Source organism: Nicotiana sylvestris, chromosome 6, assembly GCF_000393655.2.
Source record: "Nicotiana sylvestris chromosome 6, ASM39365v2, whole genome shotgun sequence".
Classification (NCBI taxonomy): Eukaryota; Viridiplantae; Streptophyta; class Magnoliopsida; order Solanales; family Solanaceae; genus Nicotiana; species Nicotiana sylvestris.
The window spans coordinates 206,728,199-206,744,116 of NC_091062.1; the positions used below are offsets into that span (position 1 = coordinate 206,728,199).

The 15,918-nt window shown below is 39.0% G+C and overlaps 2 protein-coding genes across 2 annotated transcripts; both read right to left on the reverse strand.

Annotated features, from left to right (window-relative positions):
- Window positions 1-960: 960 nt before the first annotated feature.
- LOC138871975 (uncharacterized) lies at window positions 961-2,537 on the reverse strand. The gene is made up of 4 exons (XM_070149904.1): window positions 2,105-2,537; window positions 1,657-2,057; window positions 1,214-1,378; window positions 961-1,065 (listed from the first exon to the last, which is right to left on the reverse strand). Exons 1-4 carry the CDS (start codon window positions 2,535-2,537, stop codon window positions 961-963), a joined length of 1,104 nt encoding a protein of 367 aa, XP_070006005.1.
- LOC138871976 (uncharacterized) lies at window positions 2,538-3,088 on the reverse strand. The gene is made up of 2 exons (XM_070149905.1): window positions 2,912-3,088; window positions 2,538-2,855 (listed from the first exon to the last, which is right to left on the reverse strand). Exons 1-2 carry the CDS (start codon window positions 3,086-3,088, stop codon window positions 2,538-2,540), a joined length of 495 nt encoding a protein of 164 aa, XP_070006006.1.
- Window positions 3,089-15,918: the final 12,830 nt, after the last annotated feature.

Genomic DNA, 15,918 nt, shown 5'->3' on the forward strand with positions numbered 1-15,918 from the left:
ATAGGGGGTTTTGTTTAGGAGAGATCTGATCATGCACCTGTTCACCAAGTAGCAGGCAGTGTTGACAACTTCAGCCCAAAAGTTCTTTGCAATCCCACTGTCGATCAACATTGTTCTTGCCATTTCTTCAAGAGTTCTATTCTTCCTTTACACAACTCCGTTTTGCTGGGGAGTTCTTGGAGCTAAGAAGTTGTGTGTAATGCCATTTTCATTACAGAACTCGTCAAATTTGGCATTGTCAAACTCTATTCCATGATCTGATCTGATACATGCTACTCTAGACTCCATCTTCACCTGGATGTTCTTTACAAAAGCCACAAATACCTCAAAGGTTTCATCTTTTGTTCTAAGAAATAGTGTCCATGTGAATCTGGAGTAGTCATCCACTATCACAAAGATGTATATTTTTCCTCCCCTGCTTTGCACTCTCATGGGGCCACACAAATCCATATGAAGAAGATTGAGTGGCTTTGAGGTGCTGACATCTTTTTTTGGCTTAAAAGAGGACTTCACATGTTTTCCTCTAGCACATGCATCACACACTTTCTGTACTTTGAACTTTGACATAGGCAGACCACAGACCAGGTCCTTCTGAATTAGTTTATTCAGAAGGTAGAAGCTTGTGTGCCCCAATCTTCTGTGACAGAGTTCAACATCATCATCAACAACATTTAGACAACTCAGATCACCACTTTGTATAGATTCGAAATCAGCAACATAGATGTTCTTTTATCTCTTGGCCACAAGTACTACTTCACCAGTTACCAGATTAGTAACTGTACATATCTTGGACAAGAACTCCACCTTGTTTCCTTTATCACAGATCTGAGAGACACTCAAGAGACTGTACTTAAGACCATTGATATAGTACATATTCTCAATAGAGTGAATGCGTGATTTGCTGATTTTTCCAACTCTAAGAATGTACCCCTTTTTCCCATTGCCAAAGGATACACTCCCTCATTGTAGGGCTTTTAGTGAAAGGAAGTCCATGGTGTTCCCAGTCATGTTCTTTGAACATCCACTATCCATAAACCATTGTTGATGACTTCCTTTCACTATTCCCTGCACAAGGAAATCAAGAGTTAGTCTTAGGAACCCAAACAAGTTTGGGTCCCTTGTAGTAGGCAAGAGGATGAATAAGAGCTCTCTTAGTCCATGCATGTAATATACGTTTTTTGTGGGTGGCACCTAGTCCCTTTTTAGTAGTTACATTTTTAGCAAACACTTTGTTTTTCTGAATAGACTGGACCCTGGCTTGGCAATTTTCCTTGAAATGCCCATTGTTCTCACAATGGGTACACAACCAGTTGTCTGGTACAGTAACATACTTGCTATGGGGGTTGTAAGGGGTTTTCTCCCCTTGGAACCCTATTCCCTACCTGTTTCCACCATTATTAACATACATGGCAGTGATAACTTCTGAGGACAAGGTCAATTTTAGGAACTTTTCAAGATCATTTTTTACTCTTTCCAGTTTAGTTTGGAGATGCTTGTTTTTCTCAATTTTAACACACAAGCTAGTTCTTACAGCCTTCAACTCGTTTTAAGCCTAATGTGTTCCTCACTGGCTACCTATTTTTCTTTTCCAGAGTTTCCAGGTTTAGACTCAGTTCCTAGTCCCTCTATTGATTCCCTCAGGTGTGCAATCACTACCAAGAGATCATCTCTTTCTTCCTCAATCTCAGTCACTCTCTTCACTAAGGCCTCTTTTTCTTTACTGAAGTTCTCAATGGTTTCCTTATAGTCAACAACTACAACCACTAAGTCATCTCTTTCATGTTCTATGTTAGCAATTTTTTTGGTTAAAACAATTTTTTCTTTCTCCGGCTCACAAATGGTTTCCTTCAAATCAACTACACACATTATCAGATCATCTCTAGTTTGTTCAGCTTCTCCTAGCTCTAAGGTCAAGGCATCCTTATCCTCCACAAGACTATGATAGGCATCAATTAATGCACTAGCTAAAGACATGAGTTTCTTAGGAGAGTAGGATTTTAGATTTCTCTGAACATCCCTGAAATTTACCTCACTGTTGTCATCGTCTTCATCATCATCTGATTGGGCCATAAAGCAAATATTAAGTCATATTCATTTTCCTCACTTTCAACCGCCATCATGGAGCTGTCACCTGCATCAGTTTCATCTTCAGACTCACTAGAGGAGTCTCCCCATGCTGCAAGAGCCTGTTTCACCACATTGTCAGTAGATCTCTTCCTTTTAAAGTGTTTGTCAGGCGCCAAGTTCCTCTTTGCTACTTTCTCAAGGTTGTACTTGGAATGTTCTTGATTCATGAGAGGACAATATTTGATGGAGTTCCCTGGCTTTCCACACTTATAACAAAGATCATAGTTATTTGGTTTGCTGAAGTTGTCTCTTTTCAGTATTCCTCCATTTCTTCTGACCATCTTCTGAAGCCTCTTGATTAAGTAAGCCATGTCACTGTTCTCCTCACTTGAGTCATTGCTTTCAGCTTTGAGTACCAGGTTATTTTCTTTCTTTGGTTCTCTTTTTTCACTATCTATCTTCCTCTTCATCTAGTAGGTCTTCAAATTTCCAACCAGCTCGTCTATTGTCAGCTCATGTAGGTCATTTGCTTCAGTAATAACATTCACCTTGCTTTCCCAAGAACTAGGTAGGATACTAAGAATCTTTCTCACTAGCTTGTTCCTAGGAATGATTTTACCAAGTGAGTGTAACTCATTTATGATGGAGGTGAATCTTGTGTGCATATCTTGAATAGATTCATCGTCTTTTATCCTAAAGAGTTCATACTCAGTAGTGAGCATATCAATCTTAGACGGCTTTATTGTAGTGGTTCCCTTATGTGCTGTTTGTAATGCTTCCCATATCTCCTGGCAGTTTCACAAGTAGAGATTCTATTGTATTCATCAGGTCCTATTCCACACACCAAAATTTTCTTAGCACGAAAATTTTTCTCCACAACTTTCCTATCTGCGTCAGTGTATTCTTTTATGGTCTTTGATATTGTAAATGGAAGGTCTCCAACTGCCTTTATTGGGATGTAAGGACCATCACATATGACATCCCACAACTCAGAGTCTTCAGCCATGATAAAATCATGCATTCTTGTCTTCCACCACCCATAGTATTGCCCATTGAACCTAGGTGGTCTGTACGTAGATTGACCTTCTTCAAAATTTGATGGAGCGGCCATAAGGATCCTTCCTAGGTGTTAGCCTGATAGCAGGAACCCCCTCTGATACCAATTGATAGTTTATATGAGTCCACCAAACTATAGAGAACCAGGTCCTCTATGAGTTTCCACTGAGAATACTAATAAAACAGTAAGTAAATAAGACATGGAGTTTTACATGGAAAAATCACTGGTCAAGGGGATAAAAACCCACGACCTACACTGTTAGGATTTCAACTTCACTATGAGCAACTTTTATATTATAACCTATGCAATATAGGAATTAAACTCTAAATCCCTCACTAACTTGTAATACACCTATTACAAGCCACTTTGAAATACATACATTACAAAGACTTCAACTTATGGCTAACTCAAGTCACGACACAAACACAAAGGGTTTATGATTTTATAAAGGGGTTCCTAAGCAACGCCTCTAGCTAAGTAATTTAGGAATTACAATAAGAACATTCACAAAGTTACACTCAACTAAGGACGACAAAATACTAGATTTAGGAACTGGTCCATAGTAGCGTTTAACTTTATTCTTGAGGCTCTTGAGAATTAAGTTCACTGTTGCAGAAGGCTTGAATGCTTGAAGTGAATTCTCAAGTCTTCAAGTGATTTTTTGTCTTAATACTCTTGTTAATACACCTTTGATGACATCACTTGAATGATGTAAGCATTTGGTTGGTCAAAGGACAAGTGACTACAAAACTGCTGCACTAAGTGCACTGTTTAAGCGACAGTCATTTTCTAGCTATGCACAGTTGACTTTCGTACTACTGTCAAGGAACACAAGGGATCAGGTCCATGTCTTATTTCTCTATTTTCTACACTTGCAGCAGTTCACATTAGCTGGAGTTCTGACTGGAATCTGTTCATTCGCAATATGTACCAATTGTGTCAAGTTTCCTATCTGGTTCTTGGCAATAAGTTCGTTAGATCATCAAAACATAAGGCAAAGACATTGAAAACCCATCAACTCTTAGTCATCTTATCCGATTGTATCGCCTGAGCTTTTTCGAGGGTTGATGAAGCTCCAACGTCGGTTGACCAAGTCCTTCTTTTCTAGAAATGATGAGGATAAAGATCGAGGTTGGATGAGCCGGTTCATTTAAGTGAGCACTTGCGATATCATCCCTGAGGAGAAAATGACGTTCCCAGAGGAGTGGAACCCCGACCGTAAGTGAAGTCTTTTCCCAAGTAATTCTCTGTATTCCGTTTATGCATTGCATGATACCTTAATCTTTTTGCAGCGATCGCTTGGATGCCCCATGCGGTCCTCGACCTCGAAAGATGGGTTCGAAAACTAGCTGTGACCTTCTCGTATGACGAACGTCGCTGGTGTGATTTAGCGAGGGGTAGATGGGAAGCATAACACCATGGTAAGTTCTTCTTTTCGATGCTTTACTCTTTATCAGAGACATTCTCTTTCTCATACCTAACTTTCATTTATACAGGCATTGGAGATTTGTCCGAAATGAGGTCGGCCCCTACTGGGGAAGAGATCGAGTCCCCGATTCCAAAATCAAGGAAAGATAATAAGAGAAAAAGGGTTTCGAAGCCCGAAGACCCCCAAGATAGAAGGGGTCCTACTCGAAGACGCAGGAGGAACCTCATTCGCGTGCACATAGACTCAGTCCCCTAACTGAATGATGAAGAAGAACACGAGGGCGAAGAATCAATGTTGTTGACCCGAGCTAAGAAGCTAGTCGAGCCCGCCAAACCCTTCGAACCGAAGACCCTACATCATAGTGAGGAAGATCCATAGAAAGACGCGGGCAAAGCCCCTGAATCACCCGAGGTCATGATTGTTTCTTGGCCTTCAACAAGCACACCTGAGGAGGCAGGTTCAAAAATCCCTAGCACTGAATAGAACGCCCCGAGCGATTTGCTCGAGGCTATGACATTAGGTCACTCTCCCTCTCTACCGGTTTATTCTGAGGAGACCATAAGAGAGGCTCGGGACTTGTAGATTCCTGACTTAGGCGGAGTCCCAACTAAAGAAGATCCTTTCCGGGATTGCTTTACCCGGGTCGATGATGCCACTGATCTTAATGACGCATCCACCCTCTTCGAAGAGTCTCAACGCCTTCTCACTCTAATAAGAACCAATTATTCTTGCAATTTTCCTTTTCTTCTTCTTATCCTCACCCTAATTGATATCCTTTTTTTTATATGCAGGCTCTTACCAATTTTAAGGTTGATCTGAGCCTATGTGAGGCCGAGCTCTAGAAAGCCTCGGATGAAGGGAAGGCTCTAAAGATCCTTTGATTCTAAAAGGAGGAGGAGCTCAAGGACCTTCGGGAAAACTTGGCCAAGGCTCGTAAAAGTGAGGCCGAGCTAGACAAGCAGGTAACTGTCATTTTGAAAGAGTATGATTTACTCGACCCAACTGTGGAGGCTAACACTTCAGTGTCTTAGGTGTAGCAAAAATTGGAGATAATCGGGCATTTTCGAAGAGAGGTCGATCAGGTTAAGGCCGACTGCAACAGGTGGAAGGAAAATATGGACCGCCTTGCTACGGAGAAAGAAGCTGCACTAGCCAAACTAGCCTCGGATGAGACCCAGCTCCGGGGTGCTAAAGAGAAAAATTCGGTCCAGACCAAAAAGATCGACGAGCTCGTGGACAAACTTGCCGCAACTGGGGTTGAGGTTGCTGTAGCCAGGGCCGAGGTCGAGAAGACAAGGGCCACGACTAATAAAACCATTGCTGTGTACTTAAGGGATGCTGAGGCTGCTCAAATAAAGCTAAGGGAAGCCTCCAACCGGGAGAAACGGAGCAATGATTTGGCCAAGTGCTCATCCCGGAGGGAGACCCTCGAAGAGATCCATGCTCTAGGTTTCGACCTCATCGAAGAGATAGCTCAAGCAAAAGTGCTTGAAGTCGATGCCAAGTTTCTCGTCTCATTCGACGAGGACAATGATGACGAAAGGTAGCCAAGGCGGGTCCGATAATGAAGGTGGGCCCGAAGAGGAAGCTGCTCTTAAGGGAGAGACTAGCCTTAGGCATATATAGGATTTTACTTTCTCTTTTCTTTTTGTAAGACCTTTTGTCGGTCTCGTGTACATATCCTTTTTCAAGTATATAAAAGAAGAATTTACTTGAATGTTTTATCGATGTTTCTTGCCTTACAAAATTCTTGTAATAATTTCATTCTTTGAATGGTATGTTCGAGATTTTATCTCAGGTGGTTTCTTTGAAATTGTCATGGTAGAGTTCGAATAAGGTTCGAACTTTGGGGCATAGACCCTTACGGGCTCGTGCAGGATAACGGTGAGTCCCTGATCCATAATCAGTTATTATTTATTTAGGCTCAGGATAATCCAACCCTTGGATTCGAATCAGGTGAGAACAAGATCTCGAACCCTAAGTGTATCGGCCCTTAGGCTCTTTTAGAATGGGCCATTATGGCCTCTAAAAGATTGCTATTATTTCTACTTTTCAGCTTAGAAAACTTAGTAAAAATTTATTTATGCCTTGGCATTCATTTTTACCCATTGGGTTTTTGAGGATTTAGTATCCATCAGAGCCTTTTGTTTTTAGTGCCTTCACACAAGTTTGTATTTGAATTGTTCGATACCTCTTAAGGTTTTTGGAGGGTTGATTTATCGAAGCCTTTGATTATTTTGCTGAGGGTAGTCTTTATTAACCAATTTTATAGAATTCGAAGGCCTGTGTTTATTGCAGGGTTCAGACGTCTTCGAGCCGCGTTATTTTGGCTGCAGCCTTTAATATGGTTGTAGCCTTCGGTGTGTCTCTTAGACTTGTTTTCCGATAATATTTCAAACTTGTTCAAAATGTTAGTCCCCAAGTATGATGGCCTTGGCTTTTACGTCGAGGGATGCCTCTTTGAGATCTTACGAATTCAAGTTTAGACAACTCGAATGTGTTGACTGTCGATGGTAGTCCCCGAGTATTCGAGGTGTATTTGTGTTTTGGACCTTGAGCCATTTCTCACATAATCACAAGTATAGAGCTCGTATAATAGCAAATTTCTTTGAGACACAAAGTGTTTGATATAAAAAGAATGCTTCTTTGAATAATTCATACATGCGTACATGTTTTGCCATCGGGGCTCGACTATTCTACATGTACACTGTTCATCTGACCATTTGGCCTATTACAAAGTTTTCCTATCGAGGACCTCTTTAGTGTGAAGTATTTTTCTCAAAAATATAGCCTCCGAGGGTGATGCCCCCCAGTATTCGAAGTTGATTGAAAAGAAGGCTTGGATACTGTTGAATTCTCCTGAGGTAGCATATAGTTGTTGCCTCATTAAAAGCCTTGCCGGATAAACTCATTTGGGATAAAACTTGATCTAAGGAAAAAAGAGTGCAACGCGTGCTTTAAAACCTAAGGTCTTTGTGTAGAAGGGTGCCCTCGACGTCTTTGATCGAGCATCTGCAATGAGTTAGTCTTAAATACAAATGGAAAAAAGGAGAAAGTCATACCTTAGCAATAATATCGTTTGAGTAGTGATGCATTCCAATTATTTGGCAATTGTTCATCTCCCATCGTGCCAAGTTTGTAGGATCCTTTTCCGATGACCCGATATGTCCCTTCCCAATTCGAGCCTAGTTTCCCTTCATTCGGTTATCGAGTATTGAGGGCGACTTTCTTTAGAACTAAGTTCCCGATTCTAAAGTGTCGAAGGTTGGTCCTTCTATTATAATATCTCTTGATTCTTTGCTTCTGTGCAGCCATCCGAACAAATGCAGCTTCTCATTTTTCATCTAATAGCTCGAGGCTAGTATTCATAGCCTCGTGATTTGATTCTTCTGAATCATGTCGAAATCTGGCGCTGGGTTCCCCGACCTCGACTAGAATCAAGACCTCAAAGCCATATACTAAAGAGAACGGGGTTTCCCCCGTGCTGGATTTCGATGTCGTTCGATATGCCCAAAGAACCTTGGGTAGAACTTCTCTCCATTTTCCTTTAGCGTCGTTCAACCTTTTCTTTAAGTTTTGAATGATAGTCTTATTTGTCGATTCGACCTGTCTGTTTCTGCTCGGGTGATACGGCGTTGATAAGATCTTTTTTATTTTGTACGCTTTGAGGAACTCCATTACCTTGTTTCCGATGAATTGCTTCCCGATATCACATACGATTTCGGTAGGTATCCCGAATCGACACACGATATGGTCCTAAATAAAGTCTATAACTTTCTTTTCTCTGACCTTCTCAAAGGCCTGTGCCTCTACCCATTTAGAAAAGTATCTAGTCATAAACAAAATGAATTTAGCGTTACCTAGGGCCGTTGGTAGAGGGCCGACGATATACATCCCCTATTTCATGAAAGTCCATGGGGACAGGACTGAATGAAGTTGCTCTCTAGGTTGATGAATCATTGGTGCAAACCTTTGACATTTATCACACTTTCTAACAAACTCCTTAGTGTCTTTTTCCATGCTACACTAGTAATACCCTGCTCTAACGATTTTGCGAATCAAGGACTCGGCGCCAGAGTGGTTTCCATAAGTGCTTTCGTGGATATCCCGTAAAACATAATCGGTGTATCCTGGCCCTAAACATACCGCCAATGGTCCATCGAACGTCCTTCTGTATAATTTTCCATCTTCATCCAATGTGAACCTAGTAGCCTTGGTTTGTAGAGCCCTCAACTCTTTATGATCTGATGAGAGCTTTCCATTTTTCAAATATTCGATATACTTATTCCTCCAATCCCAAGTCAAACTTGTAGAATTTATCGCGGCATGACCCTCTTCGATCATAGATCTCGATATTTGGACAACAGTCCTTGGGATAATATCATCTTCTTTGACCGATGACCCCAAGTTTGCAAGTGCATCGGCCTTACTGTTTTGTTCTCAAGGTACATGGTCTAGAGTTCACTCCTTGAAGCAGTGCAAGGTTACCTGTAACTTGTCCAAATACCTTTGCATCCTATCCTCTCAAACTTCGAAACTTTTATTTACTTGGTTCGCCACCAATAGAGAATCACACTTGGCTTCAACTACTTCCACCCTAAGCTTTTAGCTAGCTCGAGACCTGAAATCATGGCCTTATACTCGGCCTCATTATTAGTCAACCTAGAAGTTTTGATAGATTGTCTAATAGTGTTACCTGTAGGTGGCTTAAAAACAATGCCAATCCAGGACCCTTTCACATTCGAGGCACCGTTCGCGAAGAGGGTCCACACCCCCGATGATGTACCCTATTTTAGTATAAGTTCCTTCTCCACTTCGGGTAGAGGGTTGGCGTAAAATCGGCCACGAAGTCAGCTAATATTTGAGACTTGATGGTCGTTATATGTTGATATTTGATATCATACCCGCCAAGTTCGACGGCCCATTTGGCCAATCGGCCCGATAAATCAGGTTTGTGCAACACATTTCGGTAAGGATAAGTGGATAACACACATATGAGGTGACACTGGAAATATGGCTTTAATTTTCTAGATACGCCTATTAATGTAAATGCCAACTTTTTTGAGTGTGGATACCTAGTTTCAGCATCTCCTAAGGTTCAACTTACATAATAAATAGGAAATTGCGTACCTTGCTCTTCTCGAACTAGTACACCACTTACCGCTATTCCGGACATAACCAAGTATAAGAATAGCTTCTCATCTGCCTTCGGAGTGTGGAGCAGAGGTAGGCTTGATAAGTACCGCTTTAATTCCTCCAATGCTTGTTGACATTCGGGGTCCATGCAAAATCATTTTTCTTTTTGAGTAAGGAAAAGAACATGTGGCTTCGATCTGACGACCTCAAAATGAATCGGCCCAAGGCAGCTATCCGTCAAGTTAGCCTTTGTACAACTTTCACACTATCTACGATGGTGATATCCTCAATGGCCTTAATCTTATTAGGGTTGAATTCAATTCCCCGATTTGATACCATGAAACTGAGGAATTCGCCTGAGCCAACCCCGAAGTCACATTTTTCGGGGTTAAGTTTCATGTTGTACTTTCTCAAGATTTCGAATATTTCCTGCAAATGAGTCAAATGGTCCTCTGTGCGCACATGGACTTAACTAACATATCGTCAATGTAAACTTCTATTGATTTACCTATCTGTTCCTCGAACATTTTTGTTAACTAGGCGTTGGTATATAACTCCTGCATTTTTTAACCCGAAGGGCATTACATTGTAACAATAAGTTCCATACTTGGTGATAAACGAGGTCTTCTCCTGGTCTTCTGGGTTTATCTGAATTTGATTGTACCTGGAATAGGCGTCGAGAAAGGTAAGGATCTCATGGCCAGTCATGGCATCGATCATGCGGTCGATGTTAAGCAGTGGGAAAGAGTCCTTAGGACATGCCTTGTTCAAATCCTCGTTTGTTCCCTTTTTAGGGACTACAACTACATTAGCTAACCATTCGGGGTATTTTACCTCCTGAATAGACCCTATTTTAAGAAGTTTAGTTACCTCATCCTTTATGAATGCATGATTCACCTCGGACTGGGGCCTTCTCTTTTGCTTTACCGTTTTGAATCTGGGATTAAGGCTCAGTCGGTGTGTTGTTATTTCTGGTGGAACCCCTGTCATATCTAAATGGGACCAAGCAAAAAAATCTATGTTATCGACAAGAAATTAAGTGAGTTTTTTCCTGAGTTTGGGGCTTAACCCCGTTCCCAGGTATACCTTTTGTTCGGGTAGATGCTCGATCAGTATCACCTGTTCCAGCTCCTCGACCATTGGCTTGGTTGCATCTGACTCTTCGTGAACAATGAAAGTTCGAGGAGTAAGGAAATCCTCTTCTTCTTCTTTGATTACCTGTTTCTTCGATTCGATCGAGGCCGGGGACGGTGATTGCTAATTGGCTATCTGCTTATCTATGCCCGATTTTTCAAAGGCTGAACGTGTTGATATTGGCATCACCTCGTCGACTGTAAACATTTCCTTTGCAGTGTGTTGTTCCCCGTAAACTATTTTCACACCATATATTGTTGGGAATTTAATCATTTGATGAAGGGTCGACGACATTGCCCTCATATTGTGGATCCATGGCCTCCCGAATAGTGTATTATATCTCATGTCGCCTTCGATGACATGAAATTTTGTACCTTTGATGGTCCTGGCCACGTTTACTGGTAGGATTATCTCCCCCTTCATTGTTGCACTTGCCATGTTGCAGCCGTTTAGGACTCGAGATGTTGAAGCCGTTTAGGACTCACAGGCCGAGTTGCTTTACGACCTTGATCTGATTATGTTTGCTAAGCTATCTGGATCCACTAGTGTAATCACGTGATTTTTGCCTTATATGAGAATTACTCCCAAAAAAATTCAAAAATAAAATGATTTTTCTTTGGTGTACAATTTTGTGATATTTTTGTGATATTTTGAATAATTATTTGTATTTGTCTGTGCATGTTTATTTGTTAAATTAATAAAAAATACAAAAATATGTCGCATTTTTCATGTAGGATTTATTTCTACAATTGTTAGTAATTAAATTTGTTTTACAAAAAATTAAAAATTACAAAAATAGGCATCGTTTGCAATTTTAGCATTTAATGTCCAAATATACAATTTTATGCTTAATTATTACTTAATTGTGCGTTAATTGTTATTTGGAGTTAATTTGTGCTTTTATAACTTAATTTAGTTATTAATAATAGTTTAAGTATTTTTATAATTTAGTTTTAGAGAAATAAAAGAAGAAAAGAGAGCGAAAATATAAGGAAAGTCGGAATTGGGCCTCTTCTTACATTTCAAGCCACATGCCCAAAAAATGGCCCAATCTTCCCTACGACCCAGTCCATTTCGAACTGGGTCGACCCAGTCCATAACCCAAAAGACCCAAACCCCTTTGTCTTACATTTTACAAAACAAGCCTCAGCTGCTGCTGTTCTTCTTCGTCTTCTTCAGCTTGACCGTCGCCATGGAAGCCGTCTCCGAGCTGCTGCTTTTGCTTCACGTCCATGGCGTCCAAACGTCGACCAGCTGCTTCCCGTTCCACCTTCTTCTTCACTTCCAGCTGCTTCCGTTCATCACTTCTCCTTCGTTTCAGCTGGGTTGAAGCTGCGGACTGCTGCTCCTTTCCCTCCGTCTTCTTCGTTTTAGTCGAAGTCGTCGAGCGTCGTTTTGAGTTCGTCAAAGTTTACAAGGAAGGTGAGTTCGTCGATGAGTTTGTCGTCGAATCCGGACAGATTCATTCCCATTCGAGGTTCGTCGAAACAGTCCGTACATATTTCATTTCGATCCAGTTAGTAGTTTTTGAGTTTTATTTTGTCCGTATTTTGCTTTGATATTTTCGAATCTAAAATCGGCAAATGTTTGTTTTGTTTATCGTTTGAATTAATTTTTAGTTCATGCTCATGTGTTGTTTGTTAAATTAATTTTTCAGATTTCAAACGAAAGATTAATTAGTTATGTTTCATGTTTATTTCATGTTTGTATTGTTGTTTAAGTGAATATTTGTTAGTTTAATGTTTGTTAGATACAAATTGAAGTTTAATTAATTGTTTCTTCAATTTGTTTCATGTGTTTATGTATTGTTAGAAATTGTTAATATTGTTAAGATCAAGCTTAAGTTCATAATTGTTTATTCGTCGATCTTGTTATTTGTCTAAAAAGAATTTAGTTGTGTTAAAGGAAATATATTGATTTAATCGTTTAATCCGTCATGTTTGTTGTGTTAAAATAGATTCATTCATGTTCATACTTTGTTTGGATGATCTTGAATCCGAATTTTGTATAGTTTGATTTCTTGTTTATCATTTATGATTATTTCGTGAATTTGTCTCATAATCTTGTTTAAGTTTGATATAGGAATTGTTAGTTGTAATGTCGTTATGGTTGATTTTAAGTTCAATATGATTGAAGTTAGAAATCTAAATATACTTGTTTGTTGTAGTTGTTGAATCCGAAAATAGGATTGTTTGTTGCTAAAATATTGTTCAAATCAAATTTTAGTTGTTCTTTGTTGTTCAATTTGTGTTCATGTGATTTGTTGTTGAAATGTTGTTGAAATCATGTTCATGTGCTTTGTTGTTGAAATGTTGAAGAAATCATGTTCATGAAATTTGTTGTTTGAACATTGTTAGAAATTAATCATATTGTCTATATTTTGGTTATGTTTGATTAAATGATGTGTTATAGCTGATGGGTAGTTTGGTAATTTGTAGTACGTTCAGGGGTAGTTTGGTAATTTCAGTAAGGTCGTGAGGGGTAGTTTAGGAATTGTACATTTTGTAATTGTTTATTTGAAGCATGGGGGACAAAATGAAATGGGGTGGGTGGTGATATGATTATTTAATATAAAGGGGGGACAAGATTTAATTTAAAGGGGGAATCTTGCATTATTTTATGTTAGGCATGGGGGACAAAATGAAATGGGGTGGTGTGATATGTTTATTTAATGTAATGGTGATGAGTGGGAAGATAATGGGTTGGGTAGAGAAAAAGTATTGATTTTAATTGATTAAAAGATTTATGAGATGAGATTATATATATGAAGTCTTGAACACAAGACAAGGCAGAATAGAAGAGAATCATACACGAGACAGAGAGAAAAAAAACGGGAGAGAGAAACAAATCTGAAAATAAGAGAGAGAAAAGGGCTGAACATTTAAAAGATAGAAAATTCCGAAAAATATTTAAGCTTTCAAATAAAAAAAAACTAAAAAATCTTCTGCTTTCTTTCTTTGTTTGAAATTAGTATTAATGGTTGTTGTTTCATTCAAAGCTTAAAGCTTTTGTTTTTGGGATTACTACTCCACCGGTCTGTTACTGGGTTGTTACTGTTGCTGGGCAGTTGTTGCTGTTACACTGTTATTACTGTTGCTGATTTTCATCTTCATTTTCTTTTGCTTCCAATATCAGGTACATATCTTTTAAACTCATGTTGTGAAGAGCTTCAACATGGCAAGTAAATGAAGTTTGGAATTATAAGGATGTCTTTTACTCATTTAAATTTTATTAGTTTAAGTTTCAGTTTTGTTTTAGTTGGTTAATATAGTATTAAATCAATTGGTAGATTAGTTCTCTTTCTTAATAACAAATGGCTTAGTTATTTTAGGAACGCGATCAACTCATTTCTTTTAATATATGAAATAATGTCAATGATTTTTTACAAAATATAGAGTTAGTTTTTGCAAAGTATTCGCATAGGCAGAATATAAGAATTGGTTTATTTATCTCAAACTCAATCTTCGTAAGCAAAATTAACCAAACAATTATAACCTCGGACTAAAAACAAGTGGTGTAAAAGAAGGATGGGATTTATAGATTGTAACATTTTAAGTCAAAAAATGTGTAAATAGCGTTTGCTCCAAATATAACAATGAAAATTCTTCAAAAAATATTATTACTTCATTTATTAAATCAATTGTTTTCCTAAGTTTTATACGCAATTCGCTTTTTGGGTAGATAAATATTGTATTTACCATAAAAATGGTAGTATTAATCACACGTTGTTTATTTTTATTTTATTTTACTCTTTAAACTCATGGTTTTTGAGGAATATAATTCACACGTAAAAATATAATTTGCGGTCAACACTTAATGAATTGTGAATTCTTTTCAAGGAATTTAGAGGCATCTCAAATAGTGATTTCTCATGACTCTTACATTTAAAAATAGATGGATGCAATAAACATTTGTAGAGAATTTATATTACTGTCAAGAATATTTGCATAATTAAGGATGCGTTCGCGTGACTTGATTATACTTCTAAAGGCGATTCGGATTATGCGTTCGCGCAACTTCGAGCAAATTTTTACTAAAAAGAGATTTCTCGGAGAATATCATTATTAATTTCATAAAAACCCGAGATGTGATGTTCACTACTTAATTATACCAAAGGGCGAATGTTCTTGATTTTATTTAAAGCATAATTTCGAAAATGATTATTTTAATAAAAATATTATCTATATTATTGTGTACACGTGCGCGTGACACAACTCCGCATGTTTTAAAAATATAATTTATAACACGAATATACGTACGCGTGATTCGATTCAAAGAAGGGTCTTTAAATCTAAATAGAAGCGGTAACAATAAAATCATGCAATAAAAATGTATTTAACAAATCAGATAATCAAGCCGAATATAACAGTTGAGCGACCGTGCTAGAACCACGGAACTCGGGAATGCCTAACACCTTCTCCCGGGTTAACAGAATTCCTTATCCAGATTTCTGGTGCGCAGACTGTTAAATAGACAGAGTCATATTCTCCTCGATTCAGGGATTAAAACCGGTGACTTGGGACGCCTTAAAATTCCAAGTGGCGACTCTGAAACAAACAAACAAATCCCGTTTCGACTGTCCTTTAATTGGAGAAAACTCCCCCTGTACCCTCGCGGTGGCGGAAAAAGTAGGTGCGACAGCTCTGGCGACTCTGCTGGGGATAAACAACCCAGAACCACTGGTTCAGGGTTTAAGAATTCGAGCTTAAAATAACTGTTATAGTTGGCTTTATTTATTATCTGATTTTTACATGATATATGCCTAATGTGCTAAATGATGCTTTTACCGCTTTAATATTATCTGAATTGTGTATATAAAACTGCTACGAAACCCTTCTTCTTTCTGAGTCTTCTGAATTTATGGTGTACACGTGCGCGTGGCCCACCTTTCTGTTAGAAGTCATACCAAATAAGACGAAGTTGGGACAAGTAACTAGGCCGGGCAGACTTTCGTGCTCCCGGTACGTTGCCCCCATTTCGGCTCAAGCTGTCCACTTGGGTAAGCCAGGGCTAGAACAATATGCCTCAGGTTTTTTTTCACTTAGAATAACTCAGCTTCATGCCGGATCCCTAGTAGGAGCGATTGTTTGCATCA

Coding starts and splice junctions, on each gene's coding strand:
- LOC138871976 (XM_070149905.1), bottom strand. CDS start 3,088: ATGCATGATTTTATCATGGCTGAAGACTCTGAGTTGTGGGATGTCATA. Junction 2,856..2,911: donor TTCGTGCTAAGAAAATTTTG/GTGTGTGGAATA, acceptor TGAAACTGCCAG/GAGATATGGGAAGCATTACA.
- LOC138871975 (XM_070149904.1), bottom strand. CDS start 2,537: ATGAAGAGGAAGATAGATAGTGAAAAAAGAGAACCAAAGAAAGAAAAT. Junction 2,058..2,104: donor CTCCATGATGGCGGTTGAAA/GTGAGGAAAATG, acceptor TGGCCCAATCAG/ATGATGATGAAGACGATGAC. Junction 1,379..1,656: donor AAGAAAGAGATGATCTCTTG/GTAGTGATTGCA, acceptor GGAAACAGGTAG/GGAATAGGGTTCCAAGGGGA.